Source organism: Pezoporus occidentalis, unplaced genomic scaffold, assembly GCF_034315485.1.
Source record: "Pezoporus occidentalis ecotype Australia unplaced genomic scaffold, CSIRO_AGI_Poc_V1 ctg93, whole genome shotgun sequence".
In the NCBI taxonomy this organism is placed as follows: Eukaryota; Metazoa; Chordata; class Aves; order Psittaciformes; family Psittacidae; genus Pezoporus; species Pezoporus occidentalis.
The window spans coordinates 3,915,395-3,941,157 of NW_026916294.1; the positions used below are offsets into that span (position 1 = coordinate 3,915,395).

Here is a 25,763-nt window from a genome sequence, read left to right on the forward strand (position 1 = left end):
ACCTGCTTGCATTTCATCACCCAGATTTACTGCTAGTGCCTCAGCTCATTTCAGAAAGCGTTTATGGTAACTCTCCTGTGAGAGAGAGCTGCCTTAAGTGAGCTGTGAGGAGTACAGGGCCTCACTTTTAATTGGAGAAAGGGGAATTTATACATGTGTGAGACAGGTACAATGGGTCCAGCTGGGGAGGCTGGCTGCTGTAATTGCTCTGGTTTTCAATGCACTGGCACATTTCATGTGAAAGTGCTTTGTAGCATACCCAATTTGGTACATTGAACTGCTCAGCATCTTGCTTCTAACAGCACAGCACTTGTTTTGTTCTCACTGAAGATTGCTTCTGCTCCACCCATGAAAGCTGGAAGCACCAGCTTGAGAGGCTGGGGACAGATGGTGCCAATGGGACCTGGCCCACCTACCAAACCATGGTCTCAGCTCCACGATAAAAGCTACTTACTAGTAGGGAGATTCTGGTCAACCAACCTTAGCATAACTTGCCTTTTTGCCTCTGGCTTCTCTTCTCATTCAGTCTAAACTGTGCATGGTGGTGCCTATCTCCTGCCCTTTAGGTCAAGGGCTTTTCAGGACTGGGGAATTAAGCTGCAGGGGGAAAGGTAGGCCCTAGGCACAAAATAGCTTACAAGTTTTAACTGCCCATATCCAACCTTTTCAAAACCAAAGGTTTTCCTGTTCAAGTTGGGCTCTTCCAATATTAACAAACAGCCTCACGCAGAGGCTCGTGCAGAGTCTTTGGTCCAAGTGACTTAGCTGCTACGACCATGGTGTTTGCACAGTACAGACGGTTTACAGACGAGAGGGAAGACAACAGCCATACGCAGCAATGCCAAGGTTTCCAAGTTAATAAAAAGCCAACAGCATTACAGATAAATGTATTTTAATTCGGATTAAATACTATCTCAAGGTATCTTGAAATCGCACTTGTACTGTACTAATCAACAGCCAGAGGCAATAAAAAAAGTCCGGAAACGTAAAAGTTCTAACATCCAACACATGACAGTAAGTGCTGCCATTTAAAGCGACAAACACCGCTCCCAAGAACAGAGATTCTCCAAGGAAAAAGTTGTAACATTTTTGTATGGACAAAAAAAAAAAAAGAAGATTTAAATTGAAGACCAGAAGAAATATATTAGTGCCTGCCTTTTTAAAAGGGTTTTTTTTTTCCTTTTTTTTTTTTACATTAAATACAGTTTTCTTTAAAAGCAAGGTACTTCCTAAACTCGTGGTCTATATACTGTATGTACACAAGAGCAGAACATTGTACAGTGCATTTGGATAAAGCAGCACTAACTAGCTAGAAGCTGGTACGGTGTTGCTGAACCAAATGTAAGATGACAGGTTTAAGCACTCTAGGAGAAGTATCTCCACGGTTGGTATGAGGAAAGGAAAGTATCATGTATGTACAAACTGATCATTCAAACAAACTCAACATCATTTGCCATGGAACTGTACATGCTGCAGCTAATCAATGGAAGTCTTACTGCAAGAACTCATCTGAGAAACCCAAAGTAACCGTTTTCTTCCAGTAACAAAGTGCATTACCCACACAGAGAGCACTTACACAAGTCATCATCCCCTGGGGTACAGGGCTCCAAGGAGAGTGGATTCTTACTGCAGCCTTAAGCAGCCACCTGCATTTTTCCACTATACAAAATATGAAATGCCCCAACCAAACCATATGGAACTGAGATTAAAGCTACGCTATTATCTGTATGTGCACTCTGCCTTTCTGCAGACAGTTACAGATTAAAGCAGGAAGCCTGCACCCAAGTATCACCAGCTCAGACTAAAACGGACTGGCAGTGATTTCCATAGTTAGTGCAACATTAACTCCTATACTTTATCAAAGTGACTTACTGCTCTTCAGATGCACAATGCGCTTATTCAGGTCTTACAAAAACAGACAAACCAGAACATTGTGCAGAAAACTGGTTTCAGGTTTGTAGAGATACGTATTTTTTAGTCTACCCCATTAAAAACCCACCAAACTTAGAAACAGTTTGTGCCCTGGTTCAAAGTCAATTGCCTCAAAGAGTTACTTTTTATTCTAGGGTTAGCAGCGGGGCAGAGAGATTAAGGTTTTCCTTGTTACATATACTTTTAATTGTCATTCAGAAGAGGTTATTTGCTGTACTTTCAGGATGCTCTTCATCCTTATCTTAGCCACTACGCTGGTTTCAGGAACTGAATGTTTCTTTGATGAGGACAGAAGCGAGACAACTTGTTTCTAAACTGCATCAACTTAAAAGTTTCAAGTTTTAATGGTGTAAAAATCTGACATTCAATTACAGTTAAGAGAAACTTGCTACACAGCAAACTGCATCCAAATCTACCAGTTATTGATGGGACTTTAAATGAACTGTTAACAAGTTATTCAAAGCATCCAGACCTGGAAACATCAGATCACCCAGCCAGTGAGCCAGCAACTCCCTCCCCCTTTTTCATGAGGGTTTAACAAATGCAACTGATGTGACCTTAGCACTGGAGCCAATGACTTCCATTGGTTAACTCCAATACCCAAAAGAGCAAGGGAGATCCTCTGTTAAGCCCAATGCAATATGCATTAGTGTCATGGAGCAGGAAGATCCCAGTGTCTACTTGTTAGAAGTTCACACAAACCATACAGATACAGACAGGATAAAACACAGACTCAAAAGGATCCATTATGCCTGAAGAAAATTCCAACTAAAATGACATCTTCTGCACAGCCCAGCCTCAGACACAGCCACACCTTTATCTAGTATAATAAACTCTGTAGTAAACTGTTTTTGACCTCCATAGAGAGTAGGAGTTGTCAAATTTAAGAAGATAAACTCCTCTCCCTGGGTACTGGTGGCTGCCAGCATACACTTCTTCGTGACAGTCTCGTCTGTACACAGGCACTATTTCATCGAGCTGAGGCTTGTTGGCATTCTTTTTGGCTTTTTCTTCACTGCTAGCATTTTCTGCAAGGGCAAAAAAAAAGGTGTCAGTTAACATGGGTGGAACCTTTACAACAGAAAGTCAGACTGATCTGTGGTGCACAAGGCACTCTTTGTTAGTTAGGAACCAGTTGGGCCAAAGGGGTTCATACAGAGGCAGTGGCTAAAGCATTCAGAAGCAGGAGGCACAGTGAGCACTTTATCATGGATTTTACAGTTTGATATTAAAACTCTCCAAAACCAAAGCTCGGTCAGTTTGCACAGATGCCAAACTGCATGAAAACTCCAGTTTTCATTCAGACAGTACCCAACACTGACTGATACTGACCCGACATACACACTACTGTGATTACTCAGGGGTAACATCCAGAAGGCCACAGCTTCTTCTGTTAGAGCAATTCCTTCCAAGCATGTCACTTGCCCATTTCAAAATGGTTTTTCCTGGTGGTATTTAGGCTCCCCCATAGGCAAAGGCTGTGACCTGTGTCCTGGCCACTACCAGGAACTGCTCTATTAAAAGCTGCCCTGCTGAAGCCTCAAGGGAACTTCCTCCATAGAAAAGGCTCATGAAGTGCAGGGCAGGATACTGCTTAAGGTTTTCAGTGTGCAGATCCACACTATGCTCTACTATAGCAAGGGTTTCAATCTAGGTTACTGAACAGCTGAGCTGGACACAAGGGCACACTAAGGAGTAAGTAAAACTTAGGAAAAGGATGTCCCCACCCTCAACTGCTTTAACTGTGACCACATAAGGTAACTGAAATTACTTCCAGAATTGCACTTCCTATTGTAAATTGAAGAGAAGATTCCAACTAGATGGAAGTTGGGGGAACTAGGACATCAGTTATGTTTTCCCCCATGGCAAGCTCTGCAGGACTGGAAGATCATATAAGTAAGCACACTTACCATCTTCTTCATCCTCATCATCACTGGATTCGCTGACATGCACACTGACTGCAGTATTAGGGGAGTCTGTCCATTCAAAATACACCCCAAAACCAATGTCATAATTGTCTGTAGCAAACTCCCAGAAGAGGTAAGAGCCCTCCTCATGAGTTGGTACTCTAACTGTAACAACTTCTCCTCGGCCCACTGTGATCACAGAGTCTGCATCCTGCCGGATTTTCTCCTTGAAGTCTCTTATCTGGGGTCGTGTCCACATCGATGGGGCAGCTATCACTGGAACAGAATCTGGAGAGAGGGGAGGAAAGACTCCAGTTAAGCTTTGTTTCAGCTACTTATGCTGCATGCTTGAGTGTGCCTTAGGGACACTTGAGCACCACAAGCATCAGAGTTGCTTCCAAGTTATTTTTATTTCCTTAAGAAACATCTTTTCATGGTTGGAACTTGCACAAAATGCAGTGCAAGTTCAGATATGACGCTGCACATTCAAATCCTACCAGTTCACCCACCCGCCATACTTAAACCAATAGTGCTTACACAGAAAACTCAGAAGACTAATTTACTGTGACAGGTGATGGGGTTACATTGCACAGAACCCTTCACTGAAAGGAGTTTTAATGTGACAGAACCAGAGGTGGTATATTTGTGTAGAAACCGTCAGATCCTGACTAAAACAACTGGACACCTCATTAGACAGACAGGGACCATGCTAGTGTTGATTTCATACTGGGATCCAAAAAGTCTCTAGGGCTTGCAGCAACCTCACCTACTGGCAGGTGTCCCTGCTCACAGCAGGGGGGAGGCTGAACTAGATGAGCTTTAAGGTCCCTTCCAACCCAAGCCGTTCTATGGTGTTGATTCTATGCTGATTGTTGATGAAAGTAGAGAGGTAACACTCAGAAATAACAGCAATGAAAGCGCTACTAGGAGGCAACTTTTCCTGTTCCCTTTCCACAGCTTCCTAGGAGCTGAGGAAGGTGGGAAATGGGGGGGGGGGGATAGCAATCTGGACTGTATGTAAGTAGGGCAGCATTCAGAGAGAGTAAGAAGAATTCAGCTTTATTTTCATCTGCAAGGATAAATCATTCAGTTTTGACCAAGTTCAAACAAGACTGAACATTCTATATTACTGCACAAAATGGCTTTCTGCTGTAACTTTCATACCCCTTTCCTTCAAGTCAAGGGTAAAAAGAGGTTCTGGATCCCGTCCACTTGGCTTGAAATGCCTTTACCGTGTCCTCTTTCTCTCCTCACAAAGGTGAGTTTTGCCTGTGCAATACTGTACTCCCTTGAGAGAGACTGGACCCAGGAATCAAAGCTAGCTTTTGCATAACCCAATGAAGCCCAGCAAAGAGCCACAGTAACCATACTTCAGATCCTAAGAAGAGCTTTTACTATGTATTTTTAATTAAGGAATCTAGACACCCCTACCTTTTGGTCCATTCTCCAGTGCTTCTTCCAAAACCTCTGGATCCAGCTCCTTTTCAGGGCTGTCTGCATGTGTACTGGCCTGCCCATTAATAGACGGGGTGTCCCCTGGGGCAGGTGAATTTGCCTTCGATGCAGTAGTCAGGGGTGTCCCTGTTGATGCCACAACCACCTCCTGCTGTTTTTGTAAGGCTGCCTAAAATGACAGAAATTAAGTCAATAAAACCAAACCATCCCAAGATACCTTCTGCTGGAAGAGGGAGACAGAAAGACACTTGAAAGAATCTCCCCCTACACCCCAGGAAGAGGCTTGACACAAAAGCCCATAAGCAGCTTCCATTAACCACTGATAACTGCACCTACTTAGTATCTGGGGAAGTGAATTCACTTTGTTCTAGGCTGGTGGACACAACCTGAACAAAAAGATTCAACCTCCAAGTTAATCTGGGCACACACAACAAACACTTAACCGGGGAAATTCTGCATTTCAGTAATTCCTAGAACATTGCCTTCAAAGTGATGACTTGTTTGCTGGTTTTTAGCAGTGGGCTCAAAGGGTTCTAGCCTGAGCTCATCCAGGTCTGAAAGAGCTGGAAGTATTTGAGGTCTATTAAGTACTTGCCAATTTGTGACTTAACTTGCTCAACAGGGCTCTCTATCAAATCCACAAAGGCAGTTATTTGATATGAAAGCAGGATGCTCAAGAGCCACAAGGACTGCAAGTGATCTGGGAGAGGAGTTATTAAAGCTCAGAAGTGCATCTTTTAGAACATGACTCACGTACACTGAAACTCTTTAGGTGGAATTTATCATGCTGTCCCTGTACAAAGGATTAAATACACCTAAAATGAGATTATACAAGGTGACAACCATCCTTTGGATTTAAGCAGGACATATTACCCCTTTAGCTTCAAGGCTTAGTCCCCTGCTCCTAGTTATCAGTACAGAGCGATTATACGTTTCTCTGTGGGGACAGGGAAGAGGTATAATTCACAGTACCATTCTTTAAAGAATAACTTAATACACACATGACTTTGATGAATGAACAGAACACGGTATGAAGACAGTACAGTCCAACATTAGTTGGATTTCAAAGCTGAGCAATTGAACCGGTGCTGCCCGGATCCACTTTCTACTACAGTTCTATACAGTGAGTCAATGTAAAGTGGCAAAAACTTTTCTAGACAACTACTGCATACAGCCCTTCCAAAATTAATGGCATCATAAGCTGATCCATAGCAACTATGACAGAACAGCACTTTTTAACTGCAGCCAAGGTGGCTGAGATACAGTGATCCAAAAAAAGAGTATTCCTCAGAAGCCTTCAGGAAAGTCTGAAGCAGAATTAGGTAATTTTAGCTCAGTTGCATGCTGCTTTTTCATCCTTTCCTTTACAAGAGTTGTCCAAGTAGAGACATGAAACATAAGCTTCACTACCTAGCAGACTTTCTATCTTGTAAGCCACTATAAAGGAAAGGCTGTTTTGCCCAGGTCTTGGAGGACATTAGTCTTCTGTAGGCAGAAAGCAGACAGCAATGACTGAAAGAAGCAGTGCCTGATAGCATTGAGGAAAACTGGCAGCAGTGTCTCTGACACCTCAGTCTCAAGGGAGTAGTATCAATTACAGAAGGGCAAGACTGATGAGGCTATAGCTTTTGCTTACCACTAGGACACCAAAGCACTGGTACTAAGGTGTCATTAAGCTTCAGGAGTAACTATAACAGTGCAAGAAGCCTCTGACTTTCCTATACCACTTCAACTGCACCAGATCATGGTTTGGCTTGGAAGGAACCTTTAAAGATAAGCTTGTCCAACCTGCCTGCCACGGGCAGGTACACCTTTCACTAGATCAGACCGCTCAATATTCCATCCAATCTGATGTCGAACGCTTCCAGTGATGGAGCATCCGCAACTCCTCTGGACAACCTGATCCAGTGTCTGGCCACCCTGACTGTAAACCAAATTTCTTCCTTATGTCCATCTAAACCTAAGCTCCCTAATTAAAATCACTGCCCCTTGTCCTGTCGCTGCAGGCCCTTGCAAAAGGGTCCTTCTCTGTCTTCTTTATAAGCCTCCTTCAAGTACTGAAAGGCTGCAATGTCTCACCGGAACCTTTTCTTCCCCAGGCTGAACCACCCCAACTCTCTCAGCCTGTGCCCATAGGAGAAGTGTTCCAGACCTCTGAGCATTTTTGTGGCCCTACTCTAACAGGGCTATGTCTATCTTGTACTGGGAACCCCAGAGCTGAAAGCAGGGCTCCAGGTGGGATCTCCTAATAGCCTAGTAGAGGGGGAGAATAACCTTCCTCCCTCAGCCTTCTGGCCACATTCCTTTTTATGCGGTCCAGGATCCAGTTGGCATTCTGGGCTGCAAGAGCCCATTGTCACCTCATGCCCAGTTTTTCAACCACCAGTATCCCCAAATCCCATCTGAAGGGCTGCTCTCAATCCCCTCATCCCCAGTCTGTACTGATACTGGGGGCTTCCCTGACCCAGGTGCAGGATCTTGCACTTGGTTGAATTTCATGAGGCTCCCATGGGTTCATATGGCTTTCTTCCTTGGACAGTTCTTCACTGAGCACAGCCACCTCATCAGAGCACATATGACTTAAAATTCAGTAACTAATTTCCTGTTAAGTCTTTAGCTCAAGAACAACAGATCTCAGGCTGACAGCTATAGGCCATTTAAGATTCAGGTCATGCTTAGAGAGGTCAGACATACGAGAGTCTGAAGTCTGGCTTACATCTGTTTAAGACAGTTACAGATGGACATCTCTGAACTTTAAAATAGCTTGAGAAGTGAATACAGCACTTTTGTTAGAGATGCAAGATTCCCCTCAACAGAATTAGCCTTCTAAGCTGAGGCACAAAACCCCTGCAAAGTAGTAATGTGCTACCTCCACCCATTGATACCAGAAATATAAAAGTTTGTCCTCCCACCCAAATCACGAGGGAGCAACGTGATTAGATACTGACGTGAGACAATAGATGCAAAAGGAGGGAGAAATCAGTAGTGCTCAAGTTGGCAGGGACGAGCGCTCTCAAACCCAGCAGTGACGCGACAGTGCTGCAAACATGTTCAGCTGGAAACACATGGCTGACCAAAGACTGCTGCTCTGCACAGATCTTCAGGGGTGATACGTACACAGAGAGTCACTGGAATAGCTTTGTTCATGCTCAGGTGCGCTGGTATGTTACCCCCATTAAATTACACACGCAATCGATGCTGCAGCAGAGCGTTTCACATTTGGTCTCCAAGAATAATATTGAACCAAGTAATTACTAATGGCTGCTTCAAGTTTTCTTAACTAACTGCTGCTTCAGAAAACTACTTGGAAGGATCAAATAATGGGGCTCTCGTGTTTGAATCTGAAGCAATATTAGTCACTAGGACGCTATCTCCCCTTGTAGCAATTATCTTTTCAAGGAGACAAGTAAGCACCCCCCAGAGACAGCCTGGAACACAAAATTCAAGTTTCTCAGCTGCTTGGCCATACCTGTTGCTGTGCAAGCTGGACTTGATACAACTGCTGCATGTACTGTTGATAATGCTGTTCCTGGAGCTGCCGAATTAGGATCTGCTGCTGTTCGTAGTTGCCCGGATACTGCTGGGCTGCATACTGCTGGAACTGAATGGCAGTCTGGGAGTTCAGTGCTGCCATTATCTGTTGCCTAGATTGGTAGGAGGAGAGTATGAAGATTACCAGCAGCTAAGGGTATTGGGGAAATCCCTGTATTTAAGTCATTTAAGTGGCCTCAAACACAGCTAATTCAATTCCTGCAAAACCCAATTAAGACAAATCTACATAATAGAGCAGAACCCATAGCCAAAGCAAATGTGAACTTTGCAAAAAAAAAATGCTGAGAATATAAAGAAGGGAGCAACAATTTCTACCCAATGCTTGAAGAAACAAAAGCTCTTACATAATTCTCAATCTGCAGTCTGATCAAGAGGTAGTGCTACAAAAAATGCATGACTAAATTACTCAAACAAGCAAGAGAAAAGACCCACATTTGGTTTCTCTAGAAAACATGCAGAAACCATCCTTCTAGCAGCCCTTCTGCAGGCAGTGGCAAGGCCATACCTGGTGTGGACAGCACAACAATGCTTTCTGGTCCATCTAAGAACACACCACATTACTATCTTAATTTCCCAGGACATCATGCAAACAAATACGAAAAGTGTGACTGACTGTGGCCTAAATCAGGAACAAAGGTTCTGCCAAACAGGGCATCTGCACCTGCAATGAACTCAACTGCTGAAACTTCAGGAGGAACACATAAGTTACTTGTGCACAGGCTCAGTTTTGCTCCTCTTTCCAAAGGGCTAACAAAAACTCTACAGTAAAATTACTAGCTCGCTCCAGGGTTTGTCTCATGTGTTATATCCACCAGTGACAAACTATCAATGCTACAAAAGAAGGAAGCAGCATCACACAAATGCAGGTGTAATTCTTTCCTCCCCACTCTTCTTCCTACGCCAAAAATCACCCTTTAAAAACTCCAGAATTAGACTGGTTTAGTATACTAAAGGGCAAGGCTCAATTACTCTTCCCCAAATGATGATCAGTTTAGATACACTTGGCCTGTATATACATACCCACATTCCTTTACTGTCTCAACTCTTTATCTCTGTAACCTGCTACGATCACTTAATACACATCTGCTATTCATGTTTAAAATAAAACTCTCTTAACTTCAAGGCATACATCAGCTCTTGTTACCTAGCACTGTGCAACAGTTCCTGTTGTGTTCTCTGTTCATTTATGTCTGTATTTGACACTCCTCTGGCTCTCACCATGTTAAACAAACAGCAAAACTTTTGGACTAATTATTTGCTCCCTCCTCAAACACAGCAAACACAGGATCTACTTCAGAGCCACCCCCTGAAAAGACATCTTTCTTGTGGAAAATGGTTGGTTACTGAAGCAGCTTTGAGGATACAATATTTTCTTAAATATTATGTGTGCAAAGCTAGATCCACATTTTCAGCACATAGAGATGTGATGGGAACAATGAAATGTAACTAGAGCTGTACACTCTAAGTAAACAATTTAATTCAGGCTACAAACAGAGGTTTAGTGCATTTGACCATGAATGCTGCATCCCTTTTAGAAAGGTGGTAAGATCCAGTGATTGCCACTGTACAAATGAGACCTGCAGACACTTCACATTTCCTAGAAAAGCAGTACGTTTAAGGACGTAGTGTTGGGCTACCCCATTAGGAAATTCCAGCCATGCATTCAAAACACCCCACTGAACTGCAGTTATCCCTTTTCAAGGCTCCATCTCCTGGGAGAGGATAGAAACTTTCAAGTCACAGTTCAAAAAATGCTTCCAGCTGGACATTTAACTCTGCTCGGCTGAGTACAGCATTAATCATTTAAGAAGCAGAGCAACAAGTTTTCCTGAGGTGCAGCCCTTGAATCCAAAAACCTCCAGAGCTTCTCTTTAAACAAAGCTTCCCTGGCACTTTCATCTGAGAAGGCTGCATACAATAACGTGTAAGGATAATTATTCTCTACATACTATGTCCCTCTTAGCTAAGGATGAAAACATCACTGCCAGGCTCGAGTGCTCTGAACTTCAGATATTCAATCCTAGCATAACTATTTAAACAGTTAATACAGTTGTCTCAAGTGTGTTGCTTGTTTCAGCTACTCACTTCTGTTGTTCCATGCGAAGTCGTTCCTCCTCTATTCTCCTCCTCTCTTCTTCTTCCCTTCTAAGTCTTTCCTCTTCATCTCGCCTACGTTTTTCTTCTTCTTTTTGTAAACGCTCACGCTCTTCCTCTTCGCGCCGCCTTCGTTCTTCCTCTTCTCTTCTGCAACATCCACTCAATAAGCTACTTCAGCATTCCTACAATCCTAGGATGAGTTATTTTCAGCATGCTGTAACCTGCCTTTTGCCTACCCAATAGGGTTTTTCGCCTGGTATCATCTCCTCCCACTTAAATTGCCCTAGAGAAGAATCTTGTTGGACACAAGAAGAAAACATATCACTGCTTAGTTTTACTGCACTCCACAGTATGACAACAAGCGTAAACGCTGTATTATAATTTGGTATTTAAACCTGTTACTATACTATCTCTAGCAGAGAACAGTAGAAGGAAATTGCCTGGAAAGCTTAAACACATCTCCCAAGCTTTAACATCTGTTCAATAAACACATGGATACCGTATTTTAATGATCAGATGATATGTAAATGACAGTAGAAGATAGCCTTTGTCAAGCTGTGAGCCCATGCTAGAAGAGGAGTTTAAAGCACATGACAGTTTCATATTCTGTGTATGGTTAGTCCACAGGCGTATTGGTGCAGACACTGTGAAGTGTGTACTTCTCAAGCAGATGACAGTATCAGCAAAATTAAAACAACTCTTTTTATTCTAGCAGTCTTCACCTCAGAGGCAATCATTCATTACTGGCAAAGTAAAAAGGCTTAAAAGAGCCTTTACCACTGCTCTAAGTGGTAGCAGAGCCACCTCAACCTCAAGCCCTTCTCTTCCCAGGACAAATTCAGCCTAAGCTAGTCCATAGGTCAAGAGTTATACGCTCCGTATTCTCCAACATCAGAGGACTCACACATTACCTTTTCTTTTCTTGTTCTTCTTTCTCTATCTTGTGGGAAGTGACATATGTTGAAAACAAGTGACAGCACCTATTCAGGAGCTTAACGAATTCTGTCATAGCTTTTTGCTTTGACATGTTTCCAAGGGCAGCCCATTCCTTCCTGAGAGAGAGAAATCAGCTGAAATAACAGAAGGCTCAACTCTTTTGAAGTCAGCAATGAACTCTGAGAACCCAGCAAAGCAAAAAAAGTTGGGAGACCAAGGACCAAAGTTTATCATACGCAGTTTCAGAGCACCAACAGCTTTCTCCCCAAAGTGTTCTCCTCTGCCTGCACCAGAAGAACTCCTTCAGACAGGCATAACTCGGTGCTTAGATGAAATCTCATACATGCTGTCAACCCTACTTAGAATTCTGAACTACATCCAAAAGCTTCCCAGAAAACAAATGAACCTGAAATACTTTTCTACCCTCCCTCCACTCTAGTTTGAGGGAAAGAATGCATACGTTTTACTGGATGAACAAACATGGTAACAACCACTGATTATAGCGCTTCAGTTAGTTTAATGCCAACAGCCTGGTTCTTCCTAATGGAAAGCTACATCCATCTAGGCAAAAGTAGTGCACTGGGTCCAGCTCCAAGAAGCCAGTGCTGCACTGCACATTACCTTCCCACTAGAAATAGCAACAATGAACACTGCAAGCACAGCCTGAACTACAAGCAATGCACGAGAGACACTGGGAGCGGCCAGATCTCACAAAGATTTACTCAGAGTCTGAAGGCATCAGGTATCTGAAATCAGAAGTTATCTTTGGTGAAGGCTGCTACCACTGGCGACAGACTTGGTGTGCTGTAACCCTGGTGTGGGGGTTAGGATGAAAAATGGCCCTGCACATTAATGCATAGCCACAAAGCCTCACACTGCTGTGAGAAATTGGACTGTCAGCACAGCAGCTTTTCCTAATGCGGTTCAAAAAACCCAATAACCTTCTGTTAGCACCTTTACTGAACTGTGACTCAGATTTCCAAGATGCATTTGAAGAGGCCACTTTCGCTTTCCACTACCATACACACGTATCGAGGCAACCCACATACTTGTCTTCTTACTGTGGAAACTGGATGTCATCTTCAGACAGGAAAAGCAGAGTTAAGACCAAGAAGAGCACCAGTCCTTTTACCTTCTATCATTCCCCAGAACATCAAAGAATCCAACTTCAGGGCAAGTGTCAGGGTTGCAAGGTCCCAGCAGAACCTGCTTGTGCAGTGCCACAAGTTTGAGTTTTTCTTCGTATGTTGGATGAAAAGCTTTGCCATCTTTTTCTGTAGGACAAAAACCAAAAGACAATTTCACTGTTGTGATTAATTGATTAGGCATGGGACAGCAAAGAACATTTTGTATAACCACCACCATTTCCTTCATAAAAAGAAGAGTAAAAGTCAAGTCACAAAAGGTTAGACAAATTCAAATGAAGTATAGACCTGTCCAGAAGAAGAAACATACCTACTTCAGCTGCTGAAACTGAATTGTGATGTGTTTTTCATCATACCATCCAGTCACACTTAGCTAGCAAGTTATCACATAAATATTTATGATAATTAGTTAAACATCATACCACATGGATCTATAGCCCTGAAATACTTAAAAACCTTAACTGAAATCAAATGTCTCTGCCAAGTCTGCTGTAGAGTGGCTAGGAAGGGTTTTCCACAAAGAAAGAGGTGATGTTAACGTTACAGATTGCTCTCCTTTCGTGCTCTTCGCCTCAATGGGAGTGGAAAAAGCAAGCCTTCAGGCAAGGAAAACTGCAGAGAGGGAAAATGAGAATTAAGCGAGAGCTTTCCTTGAGGGAATTGGATTGCTGCACTTTGCCAAGGCAGCTGGAATAAATGAAAAGTCTTAGAGGTGACTCCATCAGCACCAATGTGCATAGAGAGCTCCAGCTGCAAGACACAGGCAGCGTAAACCTGAACATAATCAGAATTCCAATGGCTCCACTACAACACCTTCTGAAGCAGATCTGGTTAGATCCTGCCAGGCACTTACTGGTAAGAAGAGACTTGCGTTGATCTAAAATTATACATGAATTAGTCAGCTAGGACTTATCTCAGCACATTTAAAGTGTCAAAACAAATCACAGGAAAAAGCACCGCTACACGTAATTACACTGCTCATTAAGAAAAGACCTTTTCCTTGAGCAAGAAAACAAATAAATAAGCATAATCTCCTTTTGGAAGGGCTGAAATGAGGGAGTTATTACCAGAGGTAAGCAACAGCCATTTCACATGACTGTACTACTAACTGCTCCCCATGAAGTCAGGAACTGCAGGCAGAGCTGCCGCTCGTTTCCAGCTCTCCTCCGGAACAAGCTGTTTACAGCCCCAAACTGAACAATCCAACTCACACCTGAATTTTAGGGCTGACATTTACATACAGCAAAATTGCTCAGTTGATGCTTGTGAACAGAGTTATTAGGAGGAAAAGCAGCAAATCTCAGAACGAAAGAGAAGGGGCAATACCTCTATTATGGCTTACTGAGAAACTCCAAGTGAATACTTCTGAAAATCAGAAGCCAACCCACAGAGAAGGTGTTTACAGCAAGAAGCTGTATTTTCGACAGACCAAGTTCAGCACATTGCTGGTCTTGGATAAAACATCACGATGAACCACACCATCTGTTATGAAGCCAGAACCAAAGAATTAGGAAGGTAAACATTTAATTACTTATTACCCATTCTTAGAGGACCACTTCACTCTTCCAGAATCTCAAGCATTCACTCTTCTCCCACTGTCGCACAACTTAACAGCAAATATAGCTTCCAGCTTCAAAAAACCAGAAGCCTTTCTCTACAAAAATATCTACTTCCAAAAATACCTGGTGGGGTGGAGAAGAGGGGGTTGCAAAGACTGAACCAGACTCTGCTCAGTGGTATTCAGTGAAAGGATAAGAGCAACAGACACAAACTGAAATATGCCCCATCCCTGGCGGTGTTCAAGGCCAGGTTGGACAGGGCTTGGAGCAACCTGGTCTAGTGGAAGGTGTCCCAGCCCGTGGCAGGCGGTTGGAGCTGGATGAGCTTTAAGGTCTCTTCTAACCCAAACCATCCTGTGATTCAATGATAGGAAATTCCACTTAAGCGTAAGAGCGATTGGTTGGTTTGGTTTTTTACTGTGAGAGTGCTCAAGCCCTGGAAAGATTCTGAAGTCTCCACCCTTGGAGATATTCAAATGCCAAACAGACGCAGTCCTGAGAAACTGGCTCTGAACACAGGGGGCTAAATTCTACACTCTTCAGAGGTCCCTTCCCACCCCAACAAGTCTGTGGTCCTTAAGAGATGCAAATCTTCGTGTCCAAATCTCTCCCTGGGTCTCAGGTCTCCTGCTCTCTGTCTTTTCCTTAACTCTTCACACTTCATATTTAACTGGGAACTTGCTTATTAGGTAGCAAGCGTTTCCCTTAGCCTCAGTGAACAACATGCCCTTTGAAATCATACTTCATATCCTGGGGCAGTGTGCTTAAAAGTCAGTCCATCGATAAGGGTACTGCACTGAAGTTTTCCCAGGCTTCTGAGCCAAGTATGTATCTCAAGGGGGTCCCTATGGCATGATTTACCTTGCACAACCTGCATACCTACAGCTGTCTGCCAAAACCCATAGCTATTTGCTATACCAGACCGCTACCTAAGCCAGCTAACATCATCAGTACTTGAACTTGCTTCTGAAGAGGGTTAAAGGGAATAAAAATGTTTCCCATGCTGTACACCACATATCTGCACTTTCACAGAACAGAGAAGTCAGACCTCAAGCCTTAACTCTAAAGAGAAGCCAAAAGCCTACATTTACAAAGAGTGGCAACCCAAGGGAAGAACAACAAACATGCTAAGTAAGAGAGGAAAACAGACAGAGGAGAAAAAGTATGAGACAGGCATTCAGCAACTTGTAGATAATGCAGATTAGAAGCAAACTCTCAGCAAAATATTTGGAGCCACTCAAGAGAGCGCAGTTGTACATTAGCTATTTTTCAGTCGAATTCTTCAGCATGAACCAAAGTATATAATCCTTTCAAAGATTTGGAATTGTTGCTGTTAAACCGAACCAGAGGACCTGAAGCCATCTGCAGAGTCAGATATGCCAAAACCAGCATTAGTGAGTCCAGACAAGTAGAAGCGCCAAATTTATTCAAGCATCCATGAATGTCCCATTTAAGTATTACCCACACATCTAATACAGCTGCCAGGAAGCTGAAGAACATCAAAGAGCTCTGGGGAACACACTGAGAAATCCAAAGGATGTGCACAGCAGTAGTGTGGCAACTATACGTCCCTCCCTATGCCACTGCTGTGTCTGACCCAATAGGGTCAGAGAATGTCTCAGCTTTCTTACAGATCAGAAGACTTCTTTTAGCTCAACAGAACCCAGCAGCATGTGCTCACAGCCCAGAAAGCAATCCCTTGACAGTGCCTTCTTTGTTTAGATGCCTGCAAAAGAGAGATCCACTGAGGGCAGCTCAGCTGAAGAACCCTGAAAACCAGTACTTAAACCATCCTTATGCTACGGGCACTTCGCTGACCACCATTTGTGTTGGCATGCAAACACAACAGAAATTGAAGCTATAACTAGCAATGAAATGCAGATAACAGAGGCTTATGTCACTTGGTGGCACTGCACCATTGACATGAATTGGTATAAAACCACACATTTAGACTCAAGGGAGTTTAAGAAACACGCTTAAGAGACTGCATCATGTTACTTCTAATAACTTCAGGTTATTTCTTCCCCTGTAAGAAACATGGCACAACATGCAGCAGTTTCCACTCCCAACTCCACCGACTGCACTCACTCTAAATGCCCAATTCCCACTGGATGGCATTCAGCAGCGTCATCTAGAAGCAGCTAGAAAACAGTTCGTGAACTGCAAGTTTTTCACCTTGTAGCTCGTAAAAGTAGAAGTCTCACATTAATGCTATTAACTGGTAAAGTTTTAACGAGCGAGACCAAAACTGAGAAGCAGGAGAACTGAATCACTGCCTGCAGAATCCAGTACACACCTACATTCCCAATTCTCCTCTCCTGAGGATGTTCTGCATCAACCAAACCAGTTACCAATTGGCCTTTCCAATTAAATGTGATCACAGCTCAACTTCACATCAAACATAGATACATTACAGGGGTTCTCACACTGAAAACAAGAGCCTGCTTAACTCATGAACTGCAGTCATGCCATCAAATTAATCCTGAAAACAACAGTGAAGTCAAACAATTTAGAACAATGTATTGCTGAGGTCAAAGATGCATTCTTGTTAGGATAAGAGGAAGTAACTTGGGGCAGTCAAACAAAATCAGAATACTTAGCATACCAGGAGAGCTTTTAGATACCAAAATGATATGGTTTGCATACTGTCTACTCAAATGTGGTGCACTGCAAATCACTTTAGACAGTGCATGAACACTTCAGGGACTGTCATACAGGAGAGGTTGAGTGCAATGGTACTTCAACGACAGGATGTGGAAAACCATAAAGCCATTTGGTACTGGAACAGATTTGCTGTCGGAGCTGTGCAAGGCACACCTTCCCACAGCAGGACACAGCTCACGCCTTAAACAACTTACCTTCCCTGGCATAGCTCCTACCACAACAGGATAAGCCACCAGCGACACTTCTGTTCTGCCAGCTGCCCAGGACACATAATTACAGACAGTCCAAGAGAGAAACACATGCACCCCTCTCAATAACATGCCTATGTTCTCCACTATATACTGGATCCTGCACAGTGGAGCAGTTTCTTAATGCCAGCCAAAATGCTGGTTGACTTGAGCTAGGCTTGAAAGAGCAGCAAGGGAAAGAGTGTGTATTGTGAGGAAGGCTCTTGTTTTCTCACAGAAAACCAGACTGGAACACTATTAACCATCAATTTTCTATGCCTCTGTTATTCTGAAAAGCTTTCTTCACAAGCCATTATGGATGGTACAAAAAGCAAGCACACATCTCCTGCACAGCCTAGGGCCTGATGGTTGAAGTGACCCAGGGTCAAGCATTTTAGATCTGCTTTTGTCTTTATCAGAGACAGGATGAAGTAGCTTTTGAGTCTCCTCAATATCTTAGCCTAGTTTCATTTGTGTTTTTCACATTGTTCATGTGCACTCCCACCCTGTCTTTGTCTTCAAGCAATTCTGTTACATGCAATACGCCACCACAGACAAGTGTTAGCAGCCATTCTAATAAGCAAACCCAAAGTATTTTATCAGATTTAACTTTCCTAGGAAGAAAGTGCATGATGAGTTACATCCACAGAACTCACTCTGCCCAGTGAAGCAGAAAGGAAGATGTTTAACTAGAAATTGCTGCTTACCCTCTGACCTCACACAGGGACTCCTCTAGTATCCCAACCCAAGCTCCTTCCACCCCAGTCACCACTGTTAATCCAGATACTACTGCACTGCAGTGCCCTGAGTCACTTGTTTGCTCTGTAGTAGCTGTGTGAGTAGGTAACACCATACACTGAGGCGTGGATATGAACTAGCTCTAAGACAGAGTTTTCCAAAGACACCTCCTCTCTCCAAATCAGTATGGTTTTCAGAAGAATGATCAGAAACAAGATCTCAGCATTGATCTATCAGCCATGGGTCAACCTTCAGATCCCCCATATGCTGCTCCTCGAAGAAAAGGAGAAATCCGTACTTGTTCCTTGGCATCCACAAGGCTGCGAAACAACCATGCCCACTCCCACAGTTGTTCTGACACAGGATGCATGAAAACCATTTGGAAACGAGACCGATTATTTTCAGAGCCATGCAGATATAGAACAAGCTGGCAGAATCAGTGATCTGAACTATTACAAACCCCTATAACTCACCACCACAGCTATAAATAAAACCCCTCGTGTTATGCCACCTTCAGCAAAAAAAAATACAGATGAAAATACAAGCAACGACTTCACATGACTTATCCCAGCCATAAGGAAAGAGGAACGAGGTCTTCATTTGGAAAGTCTGATAACTCCGTACAGCATGGAAAATCCCCTTCTTCGGAGCAAAGCCATGCTTTATGAGAAATTGCAGAAGGTTAAAAAATGAGCAGCAGTAAGTTGAAACATACTGAAATTAAGCTTTTATTAAAAGGAAGGCAACAAAACCCCCAGGGCTGAAACAACAGAGCCGAAAAACTGAAACCTAAACACTCCATTGAAGAGGAGACAAAGGTAAAACGTAAGTGCCATTAACACATGATACCCAATAGGCACTGGTTAGCAATAATGCAGATAAGCTCATTCACAATGTGTAATTTTTACACTGTAAATACAGGTTCCAGTAGAATATTAAACCTAAGCCAAAACAAGACCACAGCTGACCAAGACAAGGGATTTGCTACTGCAGAGCCATTTCCTTAAGCATCATGTTTTAAGAATAAACGCTCATTAAACGAAAGCAGAACTCTTTCAAGCAGCTTGAAAGGAGAAAGAGACAGAAGTACAATGCTACCACAACCTGATACCTGGTGGCAGCAGCTTCTGGCACAAAAAAAGAGGAAAAACATGAAGACCCTTATGGATCTTCTAGTTTAAAAGAAAGTACCTCTCTACGTAAGCGTGCTAATAAAAAACCTGCTTTGCAGAAGGGCATCAGAATAGGGTCAAAGAACGAGTGTTCACGAAACCTGCTTAGAGCTTTAGAAGCTCCTAACCACTGCCTATGTGCAAGTCAGCCAAAGTGAAGAAAACAGACAACTCTGTCCTTGCAGCACGGCGTCCACCTGCCAGTGTGCTTGCCCTCAAAAGAGGCAGCTCTCCTGCAGGAGTCATCTAACAACCGACCGCCACAAGAGTGACCTCTCCAAGTGCAGGCACGTCGCTGGGCTCCCAGCTCTGCGCCCCGTGCTCAGCGGCAGCTGCCTGAGCTCCAGCAGTGACACATGGCTGCGAGGTGCTCAGATGCTGCGGCACAATGGAGCGCTAGAGTGAAGACAGCTCTTCCGTCGAAACCACAGTCCATTTCCTCCTCTTAGGAAAGCAAGTGTGGCAAGGTCCCTGCACAAACAAACCTGGCTGCAGGGGATACCGAGACAAGCGCTCCAGCTCTACACCCTGGGTGTTTTATGGCTCCCTTGCCCGGCTGCCAGCTGGAGTCCTGACAGCACTGGAAGCAACGAAGAAGCGAGCATCCTGTGGATGGCACAGCACCTCACGCCAGCACCCGGGCTGTCAGCAGACCCGATGGCACTCAAAGCGCACACTCTTCGCCTACGCTTACACGGGTTTTCCTCACATGCCACAACCGAGGATTCCTCCTTTTTGCTCTGTTTTTAGACAAACCCTCGGAACCGCCTCCCCGGCCCCACGGAGCGGGCACACGGCGCTTCCCTCGGTCCGCCTGCCCGGTCTCACCTTCCTCACCAGGAAAACCGCATCCCCACACGCCACCTCCGACCGCCGTGGCACGAAGCTCGCCGCAGCCCGCTGCAGCCCCGACCCCCGGGGCCGCTTCTCCCTGGCTCTCAGGGGACCCGGGGCTCCGGCCCGGCGGGCAGACGGGCGACGCCGCGGCTCAGGACTCAGCCCGGTGCCGGCTGGGGGTGTGCGGGCCAGGCCGCGCCGCGGGCGGACTCACCCTTGAAGAAGCGCAGCGCCAGGCCGTACAGCTCCTCCAGCGCGAAGCCCCAGCGCCGCTCCAGGCTCAGCGCCGCCTCCTCCGCCGCCGCCTCGCCGCCGGCCTCCGCCTGGCCCGGGGAACCGGGGCCCGCTCGGCTCCGCCCCGCCGCAGGGTCCCCCTGCTCCGGCCGCGCTTCGCAGTGCGGCACCTCGGCGTTGGGGCTCAGCGTCAGCCCGTCCACCGACACCTCGAGCCGGTCGGAGCTCAGCACCGCCGCCATCCTCCACCCGCCCGCCCGCCCTCCGCCTCCCAGCTCCGCCGCGGCGGCCACGTCCCGACTTCCGCTCCCCTCCGACCCGGAACATCCGCACCAGCCCCTGCTCCCTCCCCTGGGCTATAGCCGCTCCCAGCTCCGCCCCTTGCCGGTGCCCGGTTGCCGGCGCCGCAGCCGCATGGTGCCCGCCTCAGCCGGGCCCCGGGGCGCCGTGAGGCCGGCCGGCCGGCCCTGCAGCCCCTGAGGTGCCCTGTGCCCCCTCTCCGTGCTCCCGGCGGCTGGAACTCGGCTCCCAAGGCCCGGGTTACACCCGCGGGTGTCGGCCTGCCCTAGCCCGTCGGGAATGGGGCTGGAAATAAACCCATATCCTAGCGTGCAGGAGAGCACGTTAGTGTTTGGTGTGTGTGTGTGTGTGTGGGGAGAGTCGTGCTGTTTGACTGCTTTATATAAAGGAATGATGATTTTTCCGCAGCAGGCCAAAAGGCTTCGGTAGAACGGGGGGTCTGACACTGACCCCCCTTGCTCCTCTTGCAGGAAACAGGCTTCAAGCCTCGCACAGGAAAGAAGTGAGGCAGAGAAAGGGAAGAAGAGTGTAAGGCAATCTCTTCTCCAAGAGCTGTGTCTGCAATTAGCACACTCCCTTGTGACCATGAAACACCAGTCGCTGTGACACCGTTACCGTGTGCTGCGCGGGGAGGCAGTCCTCCCAGCCCAGGGGGTTTATTCCCAGAGCATCCTCACAGCGTTTTGGGAAAGGCTGCATTAGCACGAGGTGATTTGGTCCCGTTTCCCACCCAAACGGAGATGGAGGCTGTGCCTGCCTGGTGGTTCCCAAAGCCGATGCAAAGGAAGGGACCTGTGGAGCTCTGCAGCCTTCACTGAATGCAGACCATTGCTGGGGTTATCTGCAGTCAGTCACACCGCCCTGGAGTTTATGTACCGTGCAAGGGAGCTCCAGATCCATCTGCTAATCTCTCAGGAATGCTGAAGAGATTTTACTGTCACGCTTACAAAGTGCTTTGAAGCCTCTCGGTGAAAGGGAGAAGAAATGTGAAGCTTTAACTTAAAGTACTCTATTTCCCATTAGTATTTCGTGAGTGAGTGCCACACAGGGTGCTGTTGACTACAAATGGGGCAGAATTTGATGCAGATGATAAATCATCTAAGCTTTAAAAGGCATTTTACAACCAATTGGAAATCTTTTGTAGTTCCTTCACTAGCATTTTGGTTTGGTTTTGTGGTTGGGGTCTTTTTTTTGATTGAGGACGCTGGCACAGGGTGCCCAGAGAAGCTGCGGCTGCCCCATCCCTGGCAGTGTTCAAGGCCAGGTTGGACAGGGCTTGGAGCAACCTGTTCTAGTGGAAGGTGTCCCTGCCCATGGCAGGGGGTCAGAACTGGATGAGCTTTAAGGTCCCTTCCAGCCCAAACAATTCTACAGTTCTATGACCAAATATAACACTGTCTTCTTTGCCCTCTGATGGTGCTATCTCATGGAGCACACTTACAGCAGGACGGATGATTTTAGCTCCTCACACATGCCTGCTTTACAAGTCTGTCTCTTCGGCATCAGATCCACTTTCATTTTGTTAGTCCATTTCTAAAACCACTTGTATTAAAACGTCTGTTTTCAAAGCTTTGATACAACGTGTTTTCTGCTTGGCTTGAGCAGTCTGCGCTTCATAAGTGTTTTCTTATGGCATCAATTCTACGGTTTAATCCTTTGTGAGATTAAAGTTCCTGCTTTAACAAACTGAACTCTTTATCCTAAAATAAATCCTTTGAGTAAAAGGAACTAAAGTTCTCACTGATCCCTATTGGATTTTTTATGTTTCACCAAAACAGAAGGAAATATTTACTTCCTTTTATACACTAGCAAAACCAGCCCTTAGTCTGCCTGTGTGTTTGGAGGCCAAGCTAAATCCAGGATGCTCCACAAGCATCTTGCTTGACAAGCTGATTTTGGGAATACAGAAAACTGACTTGCCTCCTGACAGGCTCTCTCCCATAGCAAACATGAGACTATTCCTTTCTTCTTGTGCCAGCTTTGCTATTCCGTGCTACAGACACGCGAGCTGGTGCCAGCGGAGCAGGTTTCTCCATGAAGTGCAGCGTAGTCTCTTGGAGCTATCCCAGCTGGAATGTTGAAATAAGACATCTCCGGTAGCGTTGTGCCTGACTGAAGCATGGCCAAAGCACAGCGCTGCAGCCTGCTCTGCCTCTGTTCGGAGAGCCACCAGGCAGTGCAGAGCTCTCTGCCTGCCTTCCCATAGCACAGCGGTCTGGTGAGCACGGAATGATGTGTTACATCGACTTCCCTGTTTCATGGTGCTTCCAAGTTGGATTTATCAATACAGAAACTTGCTGTTACGCAGCGGTGTCAGTAAATGCTGTGATGTGCGACTGGTGGGCAAGCTGTGTGCATGATCAGGTATAGGGGGGGGAATAGGTGTGAGATGATACATTAGGAAAAAGAGAGGTTCAGATTTGGAGAGGAGTCAGGAAGTCCTGATTTGGGATAATGTAGTAACAAAGTGTTTCCCAAATGATGGTGACAGAGAGTTTCCAATAGCTTGAGAACACCCTTAGCTCAATTCACGTGCTGAGTTCAGCCAGTAAATTGTTCATTTATATCTTGTGAGAGCTGGTTCTGCATGTGAAAAGAAACACAGAAGAAATACAAGTCCCAGAGAGGCAGTCTAGTCCAGCAACAGTGCCCTCCACTAACAAATGTAGACCTACATAGAATAAAGCAATTCTTTAATTGGAGCTGCTGAATGTTTTAACAGTTAAATACACCAGCCTACTCACTGCAGTTACACAGTGAACCGCGAAAATGTTCATAGAGGACTCGTCTCACTTAAACAACTCTTCTGCTCTCCATGGTGTTTGCAGGTACCCTGCCTCTCAGGCACCCATGGGTGACTCCTGGGTGCTCCCTGCGGTGGCGGCTGGCCTTTGGAGGAGTTCCATTGGTGTGCTGGTGGCTAACAGAGAAAGGAGCCCTGCTTTGTAAGACGTGGCCTAACACTGGGTTTGCTTGAGCAATGGCTGCTAAATACTTGGTTATCTCAGGTGAACACCCCCGAGCAGCTGGGCCTGGCACTGTGCTATGGGCTCAGAAATGCAAATCATTCACTATGAAAACACTGCTATCAGCTTCTCAGGCACGGCTACATTAAATAAACCAGGTGTGAAGATCACTCCCAGCCCTAGTGCTACTGTACCAGCCCAGAGCTGGGAGAGAGGAGAGTGGCCTGCCTGGGAGGAGAGGCTATGTGTATCTCTGGGAGGGGGACCAGCTTATTGGAACAATTACATTCCCCAGGGTTTGGCAATTGAATTACATTTGTGAATAGTATCAGGACTTACCTTGTCCCAGAATGTGACAATTCTGTTCCTCTTTTTACTGTCTTTGGTTTGCATTCATCAGAGTTGGACTGGCTGAACAGACCAGGGCCAGAAGGAAGAAAGTGTTCGAGTTCTTTTACTTTAAATTACTTCACCTTTGTCTGTCTGTCTTTCCTTAAAGGATGGATACGAGGTGTTTGGTAAGGAGCTGTGCTTACACTATAAAACCACCCATGGATGCACCGGTACAGCATAGCAAACTCCCAACTCTACTAGCAACATGAAGGAAAACAAATTTCATTTGTGCTTACGTCTGTACCTTGCTCTGGCTGATATAATCTAGACTAAAGAGCATATTTTTTTCCCCTTATAGTACTTTTGATCACAGTAATTTCATAGAAATTGATATTTTGGGTGGTTTTTTTGGAAGCCTGTTGGAAAATAGTCTTTGTCCCAGGGGTTACAGCAAACCTGCCAGTGTTGCCCATTTTGGTCACTCCTCAACCTCACCTACCACAAAGGCCAGGGTGACCCTATTGTGTGTATGACAGACAGCAGATCTTCACATGTTCAGGACACATTAAACTCGAGGATGACAATACAACCATGTGCAGCAAATTGGGTTTGGACCTATTGAGATTGGCTGCTCTGGACAGCAAAGGGTATAATACCACCACAGAATTCACTGAGAGAAAATTCTCTGAAGGCATTTAAATCTCTCCTTTTTCATTACTACTTGTTTATTCAAGTGTCATATGTCTGTGGAGAAAAATAAGCCAACTCAAGGTTTTACTTTTCTGCTTCCCAGTTAAGCAAGAGAGCACTTGGAATCCACTTGTGCAAGACCTCCACCATCCTCTCTGGATCCTCCACCATCCTCCTCTGGATGGAGTTGTGTCAGTTTTACTAAGAACTAATGAAAGCTCCAAAACTAGGTAAGAGTTAAAAAAAGAGAGAAAGGTGGTTTCCCAAGTAGAAACCTTTATGCAGTTTGGGTAGATGCCTGGAAATAACCACAACTCCATTCTCCTTGTCCATTAAAGCATGGTCTAATCTGGCCTGGCACCCAAGAGCAAACAGCGCCGTGTGCTTCATGTCCTGTTGGACAACTCTGATTGACAACAGTACAGCTGCAGTCTTGCAGATGACATGAGGCTCCTTCTGGAACCTCCCTGCAGCAGGGTGGGTAATAGTTGTCTGCTTTGGAGCTAACACCCTTCACTGTGCTGCTACCGTGCATTTGTGGTGACACTGACTTCATAAATGATTCCATGAGGTGCAGAACAGCAGTTAACTGGGAGTAGGGGCTGGCAACGTGTTTTTAGCCATGTCAGCGAACAAAATGGGGTTTATTGACAGAGTGCTAGAGCAACTTGTGAGGAAACATACACATGCTAAAGTCCATCTTCACTAAATATTCCCATTTTGACCGGCAGCAAACAGCCCATAGCATGGACCCAGCTGCACCAGCTACAGGTGATCATAAAAGAACAGCTCAGTGTGATAAAACAAATGGTATCAGTTTTGGTATCTTACGCTGATACGACTGAATCTGCAGCAGCATAACTGTGCAAACAATCACGCCTTTTACAGGCACACAAGCCGAGAGCAGTAGTGCAGCACCGTTATCAAGGAGTCTTTGCTAAACAAGAGAGGGCCAGGAATTGGAGCACTTCCTGAATTTAACCAACTCCTCTAATAAAGTCATTTTACACAAGAGAGAA

At 45.2% G+C, this 25,763-nt stretch overlaps 1 protein-coding gene across 2 annotated transcripts; it reads right to left on the minus strand.

The window, feature by feature from the left end:
• Positions 1-875: 875 nt before the first annotated feature.
• Positions 876-20,761, minus strand: ACBD3 (acyl-CoA binding domain containing 3). 2 transcript variants are annotated; one of them, XM_062605886.1, is made up of 8 exons: positions 20,436-20,761; positions 13,012-13,153; positions 11,855-11,995; positions 10,932-11,090; positions 8,764-8,938; positions 5,271-5,463; positions 3,843-4,127; positions 876-2,960 (listed from the first exon to the last, which is right to left on the minus strand). In XM_062605886.1, exons 1-8 carry the CDS (start codon positions 20,695-20,697, stop codon positions 2,749-2,751), a joined length of 1,569 nt encoding a protein of 522 aa, XP_062461870.1. In that variant the 5' UTR covers positions 20,698-20,761; the 3' UTR covers positions 876-2,748. The 2 variants fall into 2 exon arrangements, with proteins under 2 accessions (XP_062461870.1, XP_062461871.1); XM_062605887.1 differs by lacking the exon at positions 20,436-20,761 and adding an exon at positions 14,563-14,581.
• Positions 20,762-25,763: the final 5,002 nt, after the last annotated feature.